Source organism: Chenopodium album, chromosome 11 (assembly GCF_948465745.1).
Source record: "Chenopodium album chromosome 11, dcCheAlbu1.1, whole genome shotgun sequence".
Taxonomy (NCBI): Eukaryota; Viridiplantae; Streptophyta; class Magnoliopsida; order Caryophyllales; family Amaranthaceae; genus Chenopodium; species Chenopodium album.
The window spans coordinates 59250811-59271115 of NC_137844.1; the positions used below are offsets into that span (position 1 = coordinate 59250811).

Below are 20305 nucleotides of genomic sequence, written 5' to 3' on the forward strand. Positions count from 1 at the left end.
TATGGAGTAAGCAAGAAAATTATAAATATCCCCCACTAAAATTACAAGGGATCATGATGAAATATGGAACTAATATCATGACGATAAAAAGTAAAGAGGCACAAATCAGGTCTGTTACAGCAGTGATTCTCATATGCAAAATTAAAATTACAAGTTGTATCTAAAAGAAAGAGAGGTCTTACCAGCAGCAGACTCAGTGTTATCATCATTTTTCACGGATTACTCCTTATCTGAATACTCAGGTTTCCGCTCATCCTTCTTTTGACTGCAAACCAAGTCTGTCTAACAACAATAAAATAGTGGTATCTTATACATTTCCCCTAACCATCACATCTCTTTTAGCTTTGTTCAAAGATGAATTTCAAGAGAGAATGATGAGGCCTTATGTTCAAAGTTTTACTCAATTCCCCAACCAAAGTACTTCAGCTTAAAAAGTAACAGCAAAGTAGAATACTTGCATATTCTAAAACAACATTATGATTCTAATTTCTAATGCAGGGAAACTGGAAGGAACAGCAAAAGCATTTTGTAGACTGGTACAGAGCATGAATGAAACATAATCAGTTATTACTCAAAAGAATTGTCCAAATACTTAAATTTATAGACTGTATGTTCTTGATCATGATTGTCGCGATGAACATCACAGCAACAGGCTACAACATAAAAGCAATCATGAAATTAAGGTGAATTGCTACTGAAAATGAAACAAGGGAGCATGGAAAAAGGTAATATTATCATAACTCAATAAGTAAAAAGGCCCACTTCAAGGCCACAAGAAAACCCATTCAGCAAGCAAAATCTTAACTGCAACATAGTTCTGCTGGAATACATTCAAATACTACAAAATTAACAAGCTTAAGATACCTAAAGAAGAAAACAATACGGAGTAACATACAATTCTAAGGGCTATTTCCATCAAAACTGTATTCTTTTATTCTTGATCAGCATCTTTATCCTTCTTTTTCTTCTTTTCCGTCTTCTCCTTCTTTTTCTCACTTCGACTTCCATCCTCTGTATCAGCAGCAGCATCACCGTTTTCCACGTCCTTGCTCTTCTTCTTCTTTTTCTTCTTCTCGGATTTCTCCTCATCAGTTGACTCTGCCTTTTCTTCTTTATCCTTCTTTTTCTTTTCCTTCTTAGACTTGGACTTTTCTACATCAGGAGTAACAGGTTCATCAGCCTCCTTCTTCTTCTTTTTCTTCTCTTTGACTTCCACAACTTCCTCTTCCTGAACTTTAATCTTCTTGACATCACCAGCAGGACTAGCATCAAACTCCTCCAATTTCCTCTTTGACTTCTTCTCCTTCTTCTCTTCTATTACCACATCTTCTACTTTCGCTGGTTCAGCTGCAGCAGCAATGCTAGCAATCACGGAATCTCCACCAGTAGGAAGCACCACATTCCTCGCCCACTCAGCAGGAGTCTGCTCATTTGGCTTACCATGCTTGTCCAGCTTGCCCTCTGCAATCAGCTTCTTTTTCATCGAAGCCCTCGGCCCAAGCCCCCATTTCCTGGGATAAGTATCCCTATCCATAATCACCCTCTTAATCTTGGCAACAATCCCATGATCGCAAGTAGCCATGACAGCAGTAGTCATCTCCGCAATCCCCAAAGCAATAGCTTCTCCCTTAGTAGTCATCAAAACAACCTCCTCCCCAACCTCAACATCATTCTCAAACCTAAGAAGCCCCGGAATCATCAACTTGGCACCATAACAAATTGCATTGACAGCCGAATCCTTGACAACAAGCCTCTTGTAGCTAGTCAAAACAACCTCCAACGGCATAATGACCCGCCTCAAATAACTCTCATCCCTGTAATTATCATACATCCATTGCGCATCCATGACATCGTGCATTGTAACCATATTATCCTTCTCCCCCAAAATACCGGAGCGCACCCTCCTAAGCTCCTGCATATGTCCTCCCACGCCCAACAACAAACCCAAATGAACACAGAGTGTCCTGACATAGGTACCAGCCTCACAACTAATCCAGAAAACAACCAAATGCCGATCGGCATCGTACTCAAGTAGCTTACTTTCATAAATAGTCCTAATCCTAAGTTGCCTTTTAACAGCAGAAATCAAAGGAGGGCGCTGAAATACGGCACCGGTTAAGGTTTCCAAAGCTCTAGCAACTTTAGCAACATCAGGAACAGCAGAATGTAATCTAGCAACACAAACATACTCTTTTCCAGCACCCTGTTGAGATTTAACTAAACGAGTTGCTCTTTCAATACAAACAATTAAATTCCCAGTAACCTTAGGATCTAAAGTACCAGAATGCCCAGTTTTTTCTACCCTTAAAATGCGCTTAATCCAAGCAACAACTTCATGAGAAGAAGGATTAGCAGGCTTATCGAGATTAAGAATACCATACCTTATGTATTCGGCAAGAGGTCGCTTCAATGGTGAATACCCAGATGAAAGAGGGGTGTAATGCCCAGTTCTAACATTCAATCTGTCGTAGTTTTTCAGGAGAATTGGCCACTGAGAAGTGTCGATTGATGGCGTGAAACTTTGGGGTTTGATTAAGAAATCAGTGTCGTTTTGGGGTTCTGAGTCTGTCGTTTTGGGGGTGTCAATGACGCTCTTGCTCTTCTTCTTCTTCTTGTCTGATCGAGAGATTTCGACGTCCGCCATTGTTGAGGTTCAGAGGAAGGAGTAGGGTTTCGACTTTGGAGGAGAGCGTAGGGTTTTGCTAGGGTTTGGAAGGAAGAAGACGGAAATGAACATCGAGTTACTTTTATTTTATGTCATTATTAAGCGGGCCGACCCAAACCCGTAAATTTTTCCCGGGTTATTTTGAGCTGGTTAAAAAACAACTCCGTTTTTTTAGTTGACACCGTTTGACTTTTACAGTATTTTTAAACTACACTTTAACTAATTTTTGGGATTTATAGCTATGATAAAAAATAGTCAAGTGAAATCTTGTTTGAATCATCAATTAGAGATATTAATTGTTAAAAAAAGTGCGTTGTTAAGCGTGTTAATTGAATGCTGTCAACTAAATAAAAATGGAGGTAGTATACTTGTCCTAGCCTCGCTCAAAATTAAATGACTTCGTGTAACACCTTAGAAATTCCTTTCTTTAAAATACCTGTTTTGCCCTGTTTAAAATTTAGAATAGGAAAAATCTAAGATATTACCGCCACCGTGAAAACGGCTAAGGCAACTATCAAATACACACAGCGGAAGACTCTCCTTTAAAATATTTAAAACGACTTAACTTAAAAAGTCGGCCAACAAAAGTAAAGTCAAACCAAAGTAAAACAAAGTTAAACCTACAATTTGGAACCATTGTAGGCCCTTAACAAAACCAAATCAATTTCAAAACCTTTACGTTAGTCTCACAACAATAATATCATAATATAATTAAAGCAATAACACATCATAAACTTATGGAAACTAGTATTATTTGCTCTTCACTCATGTCCATCATGAATATGCTTCATTACCTAAAAAGCTTCTCTCTACTTGTTTCCACTACTCTCCATTAAAAATGGGTCATCATAGGGCCAAGCTAAAGACAAGACCAACAAACACACAATCAGCAAAGTTGAGTATGTACGCGTAATTACTCACACTAACATGTTTTTGCCTATCAACACACAACTTACCTTGTTGCACCTGTTTTCAAGCACACAACATACAACAAAACTTCTCAACTAAGTAACTAAATAATTTATTTAGTTTTGATTACGCATCGAACGGGTTTCCCCCCTAACCTGCCCCAATGAAGGGGTGCTAACACGGGAGCTAACCGTGCCACTATAAAAGAACTACTCGTAAGTGGCGGAATTCCTGCACATAATAATAAAAGGAAAATACAGCGTCCTGTACTCCCAGTAGAAGTTATGGTTAAATATAAAACCCCATAACTCCTCCCCCCCATATGTTCATACTCAAGGTATATACGTTCCAAGAGTTTTGGTGCGTAATCTCTTTCACTTTACGTTATTTACATATTATTAAACTTGATGATGACTCTTAAACCACAATAACATCAAACATTATAATTATTCAAACAGTTAAACACTCCAATTTAATTCTTGAATAAGTAGTGATCACAAAATATTTAATGTTGAACCATTTTTAAATCTACCTCGGTGTCAAAAACACCTTAAACGCTTAATGCGCCAAAAATCCTATCCCTTGGTGTTAAAAACACCTTAAGTGCACTAAGGCACCAACATACAATTTATTCCTCGTGTACATAGACACTTACATAGCTCATTTCCCATGCTTATAGCATCAATAAAAATTATATGAACCATAATAAAATTCCCTTTTAATATTTCAATCCAAATTAAACATTTAGTTTAATTAAACATGCTTTCTATCATGCCATAGATAAAAGTGTGGTTTATATTCAACATGTCAAACTATTATTTCCAAATCAATAATCTATCACCAATAAATCATGCTTCATAATTCAATCACCAACAACAACCAAATCACAATTTCCAATCATAATCTAGCATAATACTACTTGTATTTAATTAATCACATCTAGCATGCCACTATATCATCAAAAATATGCTAAGTACGTGAACGTACCTTGAATACGATCTTAATATCGCCATGACTAATAGAAATCACTCACTTCAAAGTCTCCTACAATTAAAATCATAATAGAGCATTAAAATCCACTCTACACAAATTTCCAGCAATATATACTCTTATTAAACCACTCATAATTTAATTAAAACAAGCTGAAATTTTATTTAAAACCTCATACTTTAATCCCAATTAATGGGTAATTAAAATTCCTTAAAGAAACTTAATTTTTAGTATACTACCAAAAATTCCAGCAATATATATTAATAAAAACTTGCTGTAATTAGGGTTTAAAACACTTAAATAAAATATTTAAACCACCCTAAATCATAATCCTTCAATAATTAATTATTTATGAATCTAGGGTTTCAAAATTGGGGCTTTTTAATTAGAATTAAAATCTGAAAATTTAATTACACCATACATAATATCAATCATCATAATATTAACACAAAACCCTTAATTTATAATTAGATCTAAGGTTTAAACAAAAATTAAAAACAAAGATTAATTTTTTTTTCCCGTGAATAAGGGCAGTCGGACAGCAGGTGGCGCCATTGCCGGCTGCTACCAGCCTGCTGATGGTCGCCGCCGTTGCCGGCTGGTGCTGGTGGTGGCCGACGGCCCACCGGTGGTGGTCCGAAAAAAAAGGGGAAGGGAAAAGAGAAAGAAAGAAAAAGGAGAGAAAAATAAAGGCAAAGGGAGAAAAAGTTTACCTTGGGTTTTATCCACTCTGGGCAAAGTTTAATTTGCCCAATTGTTTGAATATTTATACCCCTTTCTCTAGAAACCCTTCTTACTTAAACTTTCCCTTTTTACTCTTTCCTAATCCCTTTCCTAAACAAACTTTACTAAAATAAAACTTTCCTAAATTAAATTCCAACTTAATAAAATAATTAATTTAAATAAAACTTTCTTTTTATAAAATATTTCCAAACTTGTTTAAAATAAATAATTAAAATATCATAAATAATTCATTTCAAATTATTTAAATACCCCACAAAATACTTATTTTAAATAAAATACGTATAAAAATACAGGGTATTACACTTCGGGTCGAGCCCGACTTGACAAGTGGCCCAAGTTTTATGTCAATGCCCACCTAAAATTGGTTCGGGCCGACAGGGCGAGCTCATGTTTATCAGATTTGGTTTTATCCCTAAAATAACTTTCAATAATATTCGTTGTGTGAATTTTCGTGTTTGCCCGGCCCCTACTGCTTTCAAAGACAATTCTGCCCTTGTTCTAACTCCTTCCTCCAGGTCTCGTACAAGTATGGAGTGCAAAGGTTTGATCTTCAACTTCAATCCAAGTCTCGTGAAGCTTTATTCAAAGCTTAGAGTTGCAATATCAATTGATTAGGGAGATGGAAGAAGCCATTACACCAAATCCCAGTTTCAAAGCATTTGCTGTTTTTTAAGAGAGAACCGATTTTTCCCCTCCAAGTTAAGAAATTTGATTACATGAGCTTTGATAAAAAAAAACCCAGATTATCAATTGATTTTAGGAAATTTTGACAATTACTACCTACTATTCTTTCCATTTTAGCAATTAGCACCTACTATTATTTTTTTTGAAAATTATCACCTACTCTTTTCTTAAATACCAAAAATTCCCACCTACTTGGCTCTCAACCACCTTATGACGTCATGTGGGCCCCACAAATAACCTTCCCTCCTCTTTTCCCTCCCTTTTCTTTCTTTCTCATTCGACACTTCACTCCCCTATTCAATTTTCTCAGAAATTAATCGAAAAAATTGCAATTCACTTCTCCAAAGCAAAATTAAGGAACAACTATTACTGTTGTTGTAACATGACAACGATTCCACGAAGAAAGGTATGTTGTTCATCTTAATTTAGGGGGTTTCAATTGAAGTTAGGGTTTTTGATTTTCAATTTGGGGATGAAATCAATGTAGTTCAAATTAGGGTTTTGCAATTTAAATTAGGGGTCAGGGTGTTCGATTGGTGAATTAATTAACAACAATTTGTGAATTATGACCTGATTCTCTAACTTACAAGTAGTTATAGCTAAGTAGAGGTTTGATTTTGTGCAGACACAATTTCACATCTGCAAGTGTGGATATCTAGCTTCCAATCTCACTTCATGGACTAAGCAGAATCCTGGGAGAAGATTTCAAGCTTGCCAATTTTACGAGCAAGACACTGATAGCAGGGGTTGTGACTATTTCAAATGGGTGGACATTGAAATGACTGAATGACAAAAGGATGTGACTAATTCACCAATGGCTGATGTGAACATGCAAAAGATTGAGTTGAGGATGTTGAAGAAGGAATTGGCTGATCTGAAAGCTGAAAAAGGGTGTCTTGAACTTGAGAATGAAGCACTGAAGGATCAAGTGACAATAATGAAGAACCACGGAGTCATGCTCCCTGCATTTTGCTGTCTGCTATTGTTTGTGGTTGTTGTTGTTATTCTGTTTAGGTAGTTCAGATAATTTAGGTTAGTTTAGAGGATGGTGAAACCTTGTTGGTGATTTACTTTTGTTGAATTAGCTAAGAATGAAGCAATATGTTGCCTAGAATCAAGTGTCATGTCTTGAATGAACACAAATGTACCTTTTAGATCCTTTAATGAACAAATGACACTTTTATGTAATTTTTGTGCAAAGTCTAATGTTTTACATTGTCACTCCAATATAACACAAAGAATTTGGGCATAAAATCCATAATTTGCACTTTCATTAATCATGTTAATCTAGTCATGTCATCATTTACAACAAAATATCATTCCCAAAAGCTGACCATAGTTCAAAAAAGCAAACATGAACTGCTTTTACCATCCACACCAAAAAATACAGACCACATAATTAACCAACTTGTTCATACATACACTACTACTACTTATAAAGGCTACCTACAGCCTTTGTTTTCCCCTTTCTAACAGTAAGCTTCTCCCTAGCCCTGCTTGGTGTTTGTTGCAGCTGTGGAGGTTGGTTCTGAATTTGCTGTGTGAAAGGAAGTGGGTGGTCAACAACAGACTGTGAACCAGGCTGAGAAGAAGAAGTAGTTTGTTGTGTTCCACCTGCAGCCACCTGTCATACAAGATAATAGGGGAGTCAGTCAGTGATAAATTCAATCACTTTTTCTCAATGATTCAGAAAGTTAGCTTAAACAAATTACCTTACTGGTTTCCCTGACTTGTCTCTTCTTCCTTTGCTCTTTAACCCAAGGTGTGTCTAAAGGTGGTCTTCCACCTTTGTCAACTTCTTGGACCACCTCAACAAAGGTATCATTCTTGTAAGTGAGTTTGTTGTGTCCCAATTGCCTGCACTTGCTACATCTTGTGGTCTTCTTTGGAGGGACAACTTTGTCTTGATCTTCCCCTGTTCTTTCTTTCTTTTTTTAGACTTAGGTCTTTTTGGCAACACTCTTATGCTAGGAGGCAATGGTTTCCTGAAGCTCATCTTCTCCCAGTGCTTAGCTCTGATACAGGAAGTATAGAAGTACCATAAGCTTTCAGGTAAGTCTTCCTACTATATGCCTCATCAACATAATCATTTGGATTAGCTCTTTTATCCATTAAACAGGCATAGGCATAAATACAGAGGATTCCAGTACATTGCCAATGGTAGCATGTACAAGTCTTTTCCTGTATATCAACTACAACTCTATCTCCTCTAAACTCCACCTTATAGTTGTCATCCCTTGACAGTTGCACTATGCATCCTCTAGCCACATGTTCAATCCTTTCAAGTGTCTTTGTGATGTAAGGCATATTCCTCCCATTCATTTTCTTCAATCCTTCCCACTTCTCATTGCACCTTCTCATCATATACCTTCTCATCCACTCCATCTGAGTGAGAATAGATTTATCTCTTGCCTCTCTAATGACTGAGTTGAATGTTTCACACATGTTGTTCAACAACATGTTTGACTTGCAATTGGTTAAAAATGCATGCCTACACCAATGTCTTGTGGGAATGTTGATAAGATATTCATATGCATCTTCACTCAGAAATTTTATGCACTCCATGGCAATTTCAAGATCAACCTTCATTAACAAAAGCTAGTAAGCAGAATAATTCACAACATGTATGCTTTAACATTAGAAACAGAACAATTCAACAATAGAAAAATCATGTATCAGAGTTGTTGCCCTTGCTGCTTGCCAGAACAGGTCTTTGAAAAGGGTCCCAGTGAATTGAAGCTTAAAGTTTGCCCAAATATGCCTCACACAGTATCTTGTTTCTGCTTTAGGCACTACTTAGTTGAATGCTTCAAGTAATCCCTAGTGAGTGACAGAACAAAAGGCAATATTAAACTACTGTTACACATAGGAAGACAATTTTAGCATCTAAAAGGGAGAAAGGATGGGAAGCAATACCTTCTGTGTGTCTGACATGAAGGTCCATCCTTCACCTTCCTCACCAGACAAATCTTTCATTAACATTTGCAAGAACCAAACCCAAGTCTCGGTATTTTCCACTTTTACAGTTGCCCAAGCAAATAGGAATATGTTGTTGTTCCCATCCTTCCTAACAGCAACTAGAATCTAACCTGGATATGCACCCTTCAAATGACAGTCATCAACACCTATGATTGGCCTACAACCATTTGTGAACCCCTCTAGCAGTCCATTAAGTGCCATATACATCCTGCAGAATATAGGTGGCTCTGGGCCATCCAAACCATCAACTGCTACCCCTACCCTGCCGCCCTTATTGTATTTGGTGATTGTTTTCCCATAATCCCAAACCCTCTCATATTCTTCATATGCAGAACCATAAATCTTAAGCTTTGCCCTAGCTCTAGCCAACCATGTAGTCCAGTAAGTAATTTTAATTCCAGTTTCAATCAAAACCCTATGCCTGAAAGCTTTTAATTTCCAAGTTGGATTAGCTTTCCAGTGCTCTAGGTACGTATCTCCTAAGTACTTTGCATTCATCTTGCTATTTGTAGTAGTTCTTACACAGTTGTGGTCTAACCTCATAGATCTAATTACCCAGTAAGTTTTCCTAGATAAGCATCTAACATACACTCTAAAAGGGCACTGATTTTCACAGCTACACATTGGTTTTCTACATTTCTTTGGATTCCATGGACAGCCACATTTGTACTTGCAATAAGTTGTAATCCTAGACTTATCATTGTGCAAGAAATAGAAGTCATACTTGTTTTCTATGGCATGTTGTCTAAGTGCTTGCCTGACAACAATACTTGAAGTAAACCTCAACCCCACCTTCAATTTAATTGGTTTGCTGAAATCAGTAAGAGCATTAAATGTTGTATATGGTTCCTCTTTTGAATCTGAACCATGTAAACTCCTAAGCTCTTCAGAATCAACATCTTCTTCTTTTCTCACTTTAGCCTTGCTCTGATCTGACACCCCATCTCTACTCAGCCCACCATCTAAACTACACTCTACCTCCTTCAGTATTCCATTCCCTCCCTTGCTTGCAAAAAAATCATCAACATTCAAATCACACTCTCCTTCCCCAAGATTCCAGTCAACATCTAAATCACTTGCCTCAGAACTAGATGAACCAGAGTCTTTGTCATCCTTTTCAAGCAGCCTCTTCTTTGCCTTCACCTTATCATGTCTCTTTTCCCTAACCTTATCATGTTTCTTTGCCCTTCTGACTTTCTTACCCTTTCCCTTTTGTGCAACATGCTTCACCCTAGGAGTAAGTCCACTCTCTTTCAGACTTTCAACATGCTTATTGAACTCTCTATCAACACAGCCTCCTCAAGCACACTAGGTTTTCTTATTGGTTTTAATTTTTGAGCTTTGGGCTTGGAAGTTGGTTGTGCATAAGGTAAGATGCATGGGCTGAGATTGTGCTGCAATTGGGCCTTGATGGTTGGGCCCAGGTTCATTAATGCCGAGTGTTGGTAATTTTGTCCTATATGTTGGCAAAGTCAAAGGCATAGATTGTGGTGTGGGTTCCAAAATTGGCTCTATTGTACAATACATCTCCAATATTCCCATCTTATCCACTGTGTCTAGGAATTTGTCAATGTCCAAATCTTCCTTGAACTCTTTCCTCCCACTACCTAGTGTTCTACCCTGCATCCTATACCATACCTTAAACCTTTGGGGAACATCCATTCCAGCATCCCTGAACCCAGTGGCAGCAACATATCTAAGAGTTGAAACCCTCATGTCTCTCACACTAACTTGTGTAGTCAAATATGTCCAACCCCCTTGATAATCAACAACCTTCCTGCCTTTATGCACCTTAGTAACAAATTCACCTCCTAATCTAATCCTTAAATCAACAAACTTGGGATAAATACTCTCCTCCTCCATACTGCAGCACCTAATGCAATAAAAAAAACAAACAATATTCAATCAATTACTTGGTCAACAACACACCCACCAATCACAGTAAACAACAAATATAACAACATGCATGACATTTGAAACTAGTATTTTAATGGCAAATTAATCAATACTGAAAATCGAAACACACAGCTTTGAATTTTTAATTATATCCACTAATTAAACAATAAAAACCCCTACTTCACAACTAATTCATGAATATAATACCACATTACACAAATTAGCATGCAATTACAGTGTTCCATTTTCTAGGGTTTCACAATGTCAATGTATAAACTCAAATTACCTTGCTTTTTTTTTTTTTTACTCCATTTTGCTAATTCCAACAAATAAAATCCTCCTTGCCTTGGTCCCCCCCTTCAACGATGTCGTTTTCCACCCAGTTGTACTCCTCCTACTGCCTGGTATGAGGTACAATTTTGGGAAATTTTGCAACTTTTTTGACCAGCGATTAGGAGAAAGAGAGGAGAAGTGACGCAAGAGATTTAATTTTTTGAAAAAAATTAGGTGGGTGAGGTTGGATTAATAGCCATTAATGGTGAAGGAGAGAGAAGGGAGACATGGGAGTGAAGTGTTGAGTGAGAAAGAAAGAAAAGGGAGGGAAAAGAGGAGGGAAGGTTATTTATAGGGCCCACATGACGTTATAAGGTGGTTGAGAGCCAATTAGGTGGGAATTTTTGGTGTTTAAGAAAAGAGTAGGTGGTAATTTTCAAAAAAATAATAATAGGTGGTAATTGCTAAAATGGAAAGAATAGTAGGTGATAATTGTCAAAATTTCCTTGATTTTATAGGTTGATTATATTATTTTTAGAATTTTAATAGTAATTGGGAAGGTGATTTGTATCCATATGAATTTAATGATTATCATCAAATCTACGATCAAAGTACCAGCGTAGATTATGTTGCAAATGTTTCTTCTTGGAAATTTTCGAAGATATCAAAAATCACTGCTCTCGTGAAGCTTGAAGTGGAGTGAGTCATGTCAATTATGTAAAAGTTATGTTATTTTCTCTAAATCTATGATTTACAATCTTTATTATGGACTCATGGTAGATGCCTTATGGTTGTGCTACACAATGTTTAGGCAACACCAAAACTTAAAACCCATGAATTTGTACAATTTCTCTAGTGAATATTGTGATCCCTTCTATAAAAGACAGTGAATATTGTATGAAAAACAATAAGCTGTACAAGTTATTTTACAGCAAAAATTAAGTGGTAACTAGAAACTATTGCTGCTAAAGGTTTGCCCAGGATACATTGCCTTCTGAAACTTCATCCAACCTTTGTACGTAAGGGGAAGGAAACCATCCTGTCTTACCACTGCATTCACCTTTGGACCAGCCACCGGGAATCACCTGGATAGAGGCAAACAAAGCACCACAAAAAAAATGAAGTTGATAATCATTACAGTAATATGCATGACTGCATGTCCGAAGTGACTGATATTAAGCCTCCAGCAATTGAAGAACATACCTGCTGCACCACGACAATATCACCAACCAGTAGACTCAGCTCCCCTTCAGCTTGAGCATCGAATGGGTGTTCAACCTGTGAAACAGATAAGATTAAATAAAAAAGACATTAAATCAAAAATAAGCTTAGGGAAGACGGCCTAAAATGAACTACAGTTTTTTAGTTTTTGACAGCAGAATATATAATCTAGTAAGTTAAACTTTGAACTTTCTCACACCATCTTTACTGAAACCCAATTAAGAATTCCAAATAGAGACTAAATTTGGTGAAGATATCAAATTTAAATACATAGTGAGGATAGTTGTGAATATTCTTTAGCTAAATCCCTGAAATTTAACCCCAAATGAAAAGTTGCTTAGCCACTTAGGATATGTTAAAACCATTGATGATAGTTGTAGAGAATCTCAAGTGTTAACGCTGTCAGTTTCTCTTTCTTCTGCATAAGTACATCTATAGTGCGGAGACCATTATTTAGAGGGGTGGGCAAGTTGGGAAGAGCCATACTGACAAGTAGTTTAGCAATCTTACTTTTGCAACATAGCATGCACCATCTTCTTGTTGTATGTAATGCTCCTTGCTTCCATTTGAATGGCTCTGTGCAGCATCTTCTGGCAGTGATGACTCGCACAATTGTTCCAATTGAATCATCTAAAATACAAGAATCGTTTACAACAAAGATCAAGACACATCTTTTACTAGCATGTGGCTTCATGCATCAGAATCACACGGTAAATTGGTAAAAGGATATAAAAACAGATGCAGAAGAAATATGCAAGGTAACAAGCATTCAGTGTCACAATAAACAAGAGAAATTTTCAAGATCATTTTAGACTCAACAGTACTAAGCAGCTAAATGGAAAAAAAAAAAAAAAAAAAAAAAAAGAGAGAGAGAGAAATTACATACCTCAGGAAGAACCTTTTCCAACATAGCAAGAACATTGCGATGGTAAGATCTTTCAGCATTCAGCTGCAAGTTACAACACCCATAAACATTACCACAATCATTTATGAAGAAATTTAGAAAGATACAAGATCCGGAAAGGAACAGTAAATTCAATAAATGAATCTCCCCGATGACTGTTGGGGCTGAACCATTTCAATCCACCCATATCTTTTCGAGTGCCTCAAAGGTTAAATCTAGGCCTGGGAGGCTGGGAATTGAGTGCCTCTACCTTCTTTAATGGAAACATCCCATGATGAATAAGAAAGAATAAGCAAAAAGGATGAAGCATTAATCTGTTCCATTTTACATTCTTGATAAATTCTGACAGGCTAAACATACAAGTCTTACTAGACAATAGGAGTCCTTTTACGCTGTCTGATAGAAGTAAATCAGAATCTGTAGCGGATGATAGGTGCATGATCATAATCAATTGACCTAAGTTATACACTAACAGTCTTAAAATTTAACCTACTGTACACAAATAGCCTCAAAAGCATTCTGATCATATGTTATATTATCAGTAGAATGTAGAGGCATTAAATTATTTCATGCTCCCAGCAGCTGTTGAAATACAAAAATCCATGCACATCTGCACGTGCAAGTGTGGCTTCTTTCTGAGACTTTCTCTTAAAAACATGATCCAGAATCATTCAAATTTTCAATGTTATTATTCACACTTGGTCACTTGTATTTTGAGGTATAGACAATTCTTCTATTTCCATCCCATTATTTTCTCTTAACCTTTTATTTTAATCTCCACCTTCCCCTAAAGAGCTTCATATTGAACACCTTGTAAAATTGTAGTGAACGCCCGACTGAGAGTAACACAATAATGGGTCAAAACTTGTGAAAATGTGATAATAATACCCAATTTTTTTTTGGTGGAATCCAAAGAATGGGTATTAATATTCATTTTGACACTTTTTTTTCAAAAAATATTTTTTATGGGCCCCAAAAATGGAAAATACGGGAAAAAAGGCAGTAATTGGAAAAACTGGGAAAGTTGCTAAAACAAGATGGAGAAAAGGTTTGGAATAGTGGGGGGGGTGGTTTTTGACACTTTGGTACATCCCATATTACCCTTATTGCTCGTTTTTCGAGGTTTGGGGTTGTTTTGGACTGGGAATGTGTCAATTGACCCCGGAACATGGTGATTGAGGGACAGTTTTTGTTAATTGATGATGGAATATGAAATGTGATACTTAGATTACAAACATGAATAGTAGTATAATTATTATCCATAGTCTATCAATCAACACATTACATCACATCAATCAACACACATATGAATAGTAGTATGATTATCCATAGTTACATCATATATAACATGTGTTCTTTTCCGGATCCAAGCCATAGTGTCAAGTCACATCACAACAATATTATGGTTATATGACACCATTTTCCTTATATGAGATTATTATACTCTTATGACATCACTATTGTCAAGTCCCATCATATTATGACATCACATCATTATAAATATAATTACATAATATGACATCATTATACTTATATGCCATCATTAGATTCATATGACATCATTATTTTCAAGTCACACCACTTTAATATACTTTTATGACATCATTATATTCATATGACATCATTATTGTCAAGTCACATCACTTCAATATACTTTTATGACATCATTATATTTCAAAATTTCATGAATTTCAAAATAGAAACATAACTCATTCTTGACATTTTATAGACATCTTTATAGGTGAGTTATGGTGTCAAACCACCTTATATGACCCAAGGAGTCACCCCACGCATTCAGTTCATTTTATGAAAAAATGTCAAAAACTGACCCGAAATCGTGTATTATAGCCTTCAATTTTGGACAATTTTTCACTTTTTTAGACCCGAAAACAAAAATTGCCGAGATGCTTCCCATGGACCCTAATACACCCCAGGAATCCATTTGGGTGGGTAAAACCATCCAATATGCCTTCAAACTGTCAATTTACCCGTTTACAACTTGCACCAATTTCATAAACTCGAGGCTACCACGGACATTTATGGCAACATATAATGATCATATATGGTTCCAAACGACATTATATGACCCTGAGATGTATCTCCTGGTATCTTGAGACTTTTCACCGGGTCCCAAAACCTCCAAAATTGGTCAAAAAGCGTGTATTAGCCTCCAATTTTGCCAATTTTTGACTTTTTTTGACCCGGAAACAAAAATTGCCGGGAGGCTATTCATAGACCCTAATACCCTCCGGGATTCCAATTGGGTGAGTGGAACCATCCAATTTGCCTTTAAGCATCCAATTTACCAGTTTCCGTACACGCCTCTTATATTGGCTATAAGCTTCCACGGGGCCTTTATGTAGCCGACTTACTGTCGTATATGGGTCCAAACAACATCATATGACCTCGGGATGCATCCCATAAAATTCCGTGAATTTCTGACACCAGGCCCGACACCTCTTAAATTGCTCCGATTTCGTGTATTATAGCCTTCAAATTTGGCTTCCGTACATCATTTTTTCACCCGGCAAGATTATACATCTAATTACTTCCATGGGTTCCCAAAGGGTCTCGGGAGTCATGGATAATGCCCAAAACCATCTCATTCATCCTTAATCATCATGTCTTAAGGCAACGACGGCATACTCTAAAACGATAACACTAGTTGTTTGTATTCCTTGTCCTTGGGTGCACATGTCTTGTGCACATGCCACACGGCCCCTTGCACCATCTTACACCCCAACACTTTGGCTTTGTGACTTGTCTCAATCCACTACTTAGCATTTTTTAGCATATAAGAAGCAACGCTAACCTCGTTTTCCAAAATATAGGTGTTTTTAGGGAATAGGGTGGGGGGGGGGGGGGGGGAGGGACGAATCGAAGCGACATAAGGTTGAATCTCAATGGATCGTGGCAGCAAGGCCACTCTGCCACTTACAATACCCCGTCACGTATTTAAGTCGTCTGCAAAGGATTCAACCCGCCACTCGGTTATTTTCTCTTAACCTTTTATTTTAATCTCTATCTACTTCCAATAAATGAGTCTACATTTAACCGTTATTCTTAATCTACATGCTCAACCCCAATGTGAAACAATGTTTAAAGTTGACAAATATACAGGGGTTCAAAGTTCCAATATGCAGCTAGAAACAGTTGATGGGGAATAGAAAGATTATACCATAACAACAAGCTGATGGAAAGTCATCTTTTGCTGATGTGCCTCTACTGACTGCATTGCAGATGTTGCTTCCTTTCCAAGTGCCAGCAATCTAGATTTAAGATAATCCAACTTTTCCTCTGCATTCTCAAGTTTGATGAAGTTTTCCTCAGATTTTGCTCCCTCAGTGGACTTTGACCTCAGTCTTAGTACATCAGCTGCCTACTGAGAAGCCATATAAGATTCAGAATGTACGTTGACTACTGGCAATAATATCATCAGAGGAGAGACAGTGGCTACTTAATTAAGTTTCAATCAACTTATGGATTAGTTTAACAAAGATAAAAATTACAACCTGAGCTTCTACTTCCTGCCATAACTTGTCATATCGACGTACTAGAAGCCGAGCATCCTCAAGCTCAGCACTTCTTACCAGTGCTTGCAATGACTTGCAGACCTAGAAAATCAAAATGAAACAGAATCTTCAAATTTCAAGTCCTGAAAAGATCAATCAGAAAAATAACTCCATTGCGCTTAATTACAAAAGAAAACCAACTCAAATATGTGAGCTTTCTACACTACACACTAGATAAACTTATAGGAATGGAAAGATGGATTACATAACATGTTATTGACAATGAAAATCTACGCAGCTATGCCTATATAGTTATATCTTATTCGTATGTGACAAAATTTCCTAGTGCATATTACCTTTTCATTAAATATTCCTAGCATGGTCTCCTTCTCTTCTACCATTAAACTGTGAGAGGTACCAACATGCGCTGCAGCTTCTGTCAAAGGGGATGTGCTACAATTGCTTTCTGCTCCATATCTGCAACAGTCTTGAGCAAATTTTCTCTCTGCATTAGAGATAATACCGTCTTAAACCTTGCACATAGACACAATAACAATCGTGGAGGTATAAGTAGGCCAACCTATTTCAATTTGCTTAGAAGTAACTGATGTAATCCCTTCTATGCCATGTACTAAGCTCTTCTCAAAATGCTGGCCACAAAACAAAAACATAAGCAACATCATAAAAAATGTTAATTTACTTTTGTTGATGAAAATGAAAATGAAGTTGTAAGGAAAATTTCCAGCACAGATTCCAAAGGGTTCTTAATTAGAAGGCAGTTCATTTCACCATTCACCAAGAGGGCAAGAGGCCATTATAATTTACCTTGGCTTCTCGTGTAGATGTGTATAGCTTGTGCAGTTGGTCACGGCATGCAATCTCTGCTTCGTCTACTACAAAGGCTTCACCACCAAAGTGCCCGAACTGTCTAAGAAGAGCCTGTAGAAGATGCCATTAGTCCTCAATCTTTGCTAAACTTGGCCAGCATAATGATTGTTCATGTATAAGTCTTAATAGTTGAGTTAACGGTATAAGTCTTAATAGTTTTCAGCTTAAAATTAATCTTATAATTCCATTTATGTGAAGATAAATTCATAGGATTATCATTTTATATAGTTCTACACTTATACATACAATACAATATGGATTCATGGTCTAAATTCATTAAAAAAAAAAAGTCGAATGTGCTCTATTACCCGACTAGGAATGAGTTTAGGGTGCGTTCTATTCACCTGATTTTTACTTATCTTAACTTATCTGAACTTATCTAATCTTATCTGAACTTATTAGAACTTATTTTAGTTATAAATTAAACTTGGATAGCCTTGATTAACCCTTATCATAACTTATCTGAACTTATTAATTCCGAAATAAGTGGAAATAAGGTGAACAGAACAGGGCCTAACTCTATTGCTAACCAATTTTCTCTGCCAAAAAATTAACATCACCTTTAAAACTTATGTCATCAAAGAGACAATGAAAACACCATTTTACCAGTTTTTTTTTTTCTTTGGTACCCTCTTTGTAAATTCTTTCCCCTTCTTAAAACCACACATTTTATTAGACAAATCCTATTAATTTTAAGAAACATATCAACTGTAAGATGGTTCCTTCAACTGTAATACTACCTCAAATTCCAAAAACTCAAGTGCATGTCACCAAGTTTAGTTGGTAACTCCATGACACCTAAAACTGGGGATCGAATCCCGTCCACATAACATGTCCTTTTTATTTGTTTAGGAAAAGTTAGTAGGCATATAATTATAAATCAGAATTCGTTAAATTTACAAGACTTTGAAGGAACAGGCTCATTCAAACAAATTCCGAGCAACCACGAGTATCCCATCTAGCCACTAGGTGGGCTACCGTGTTACATAACATGTCCTTAGTAGCTAGTTATACATCAAAATAAGTGCAAAAGCTAAAAGCTCGACACCCATATATAGTAAGCCGTATCACACTATTTAAATACATCATCCAAGATTCTGCTACCCAGATCATAAGTAGTTATTGATCATGATTGCAAATACATAAACAATTGTATAAAGTAATAACAGTTAAATACTCCAGTACAAAACTGTTGAAATAAAGATCAAATCTTTGAGAAAAATTACCTGTTGTTGCTTAGATACTTGATCTTTGAGCTTGCTAGCTTGCCTTTTAATGGCTTCCATTCAATCTCTCTCTAAAAAAAAACCCTTTTATTTATACTATTTCAATTTCAAGAATAAATCATTGAAGGTGGAAATAAATTTATAGCATAAGACTTGTTTCCTTAAAAATTAGAAAAAGGTTTGAACTTGAGTAAGACATTTGTTTATAAAATTGGGATTGCGGTGGAAAAAGGTTGAAAAAAGTGAGGAATTATTATTGGGAGTGGAGTGGTATTGGAATTTATTATTGAGAATATTATTGGTCAGGAATAATAAAATTAAAAAAAAAAAAAAAAAAAAATTAAGGTGATGAATAAAAGAAAAGGAAAAAGAAAAAAAAGGAATTAAATTCTCGAATGCTACGTTGGAGACTTGGAGCTATTATTGGATCAGGTGTCCAACTAGTGTAGACGGTAAAGGAGCTTATTCTTCTGAGAAGTTGAGAAGCATCTCAGGCAACCTGTATGCGACAAGACTCACAAATCATAATAGGTCGGGGTGCTTCCTAGTTCCTAACTTCCGTTAAATAACCTTCAATTTTTTTGGACAATTTTGACCTTTTCAATCCGGTTAGAAACAGGATTGTCGAGTCGGGGGTGTTTTTCATTAACCCCAATCTATTCGAGTGGTTAAAACAATTCATTAACTAAAAGTCTCCACGAGTTTTTATGTGATTGATTAATTGTCACATATAATTGCAAACGACATTATATAACATTGAGATGTATATCCTACCATTTCAAAAGTTTTTGACAACAGGTCTCAAAACCTTCTAAATTGGTTCAAAAGTGTGATTATGGCCTTTGACAACTTACAACTTTTTCGAACTTGAAGATGAAACATGTCGAGGTGTTTCCCATGGATCCCATGAAACCTCGGGTGTCCATTTGAGTAGTTAGAATCGTCTCCTAGCTTTGGTCAATCTAACTGTTTAAATACACGCCACCCTTAATTACCTCAAGACAAACAGTCTTTATGTGACCGACTATTGGTCATATATTGTTCCAAATAATATCATGTAACCCCGAGATTGTATCACCAACAATCATGAAAGTTTTCAATGCTAGATCTTGAAACCTTAGAAATTGGTCTAAAAGCGTGAATTAGCGTTTAATTTTAGATACTCCATAATTTTTTAACAAGTATCAACTTTATTGGGATTAGCAAAGGAAAAATGTCAAGGTCTTCCTATGGGCTATGGACCCCATGACACCTCATAAGTCTATTTGGATGGTTGAAATTAAATCTTTTGCCCTTAAAATATCGATATAGACGTTTATATGTTAAGATAAGATATATATTTAGGGAATATATCTTATAGTATCTTTGAGATTATATTGTATTATCATATTTCCTATCATATTAGATATTATTT

At 36.3% G+C, this 20305-nt stretch overlaps 1 protein-coding gene and 1 pseudogene across 2 annotated transcripts; both read right to left on the reverse strand.

Annotated features, from left to right (window-relative positions):
* Positions 1 to 716: 716 nt before the first annotated feature.
* On the reverse strand, positions 717 to 2706 carry LOC145567980 (H/ACA ribonucleoprotein complex subunit 4 pseudogene; annotated as a pseudogene).
* A 9147-nt stretch (positions 2707 to 11853) lies between these two features.
* LOC145567981 (SH3 domain-containing protein 1-like) lies at positions 11854 to 19399 on the reverse strand. Of its 2 annotated transcripts, none has more exons than XM_081627418.1 (10): positions 18892 to 19399; positions 17603 to 17716; positions 17358 to 17427; positions 17134 to 17264; positions 16778 to 16879; positions 16444 to 16644; positions 13248 to 13310; positions 12872 to 12991; positions 12344 to 12418; positions 11854 to 12225 (listed from the first exon to the last, which is right to left on the reverse strand). In XM_081627418.1, exons 1-10 carry the CDS (start codon positions 18949 to 18951, stop codon positions 12106 to 12108), a joined length of 1056 nt encoding a protein of 351 aa, XP_081483544.1. In that variant the 5' UTR covers positions 18952 to 19399; the 3' UTR covers positions 11854 to 12105. The 2 variants fall into 2 exon arrangements, with proteins under 2 accessions (XP_081483544.1, XP_081483543.1); XM_081627417.1 differs by having other exon boundaries at positions 17134 to 17282; positions 18892 to 19398.
* Between the last annotated feature and the right edge of the window lie 906 nt (positions 19400 to 20305).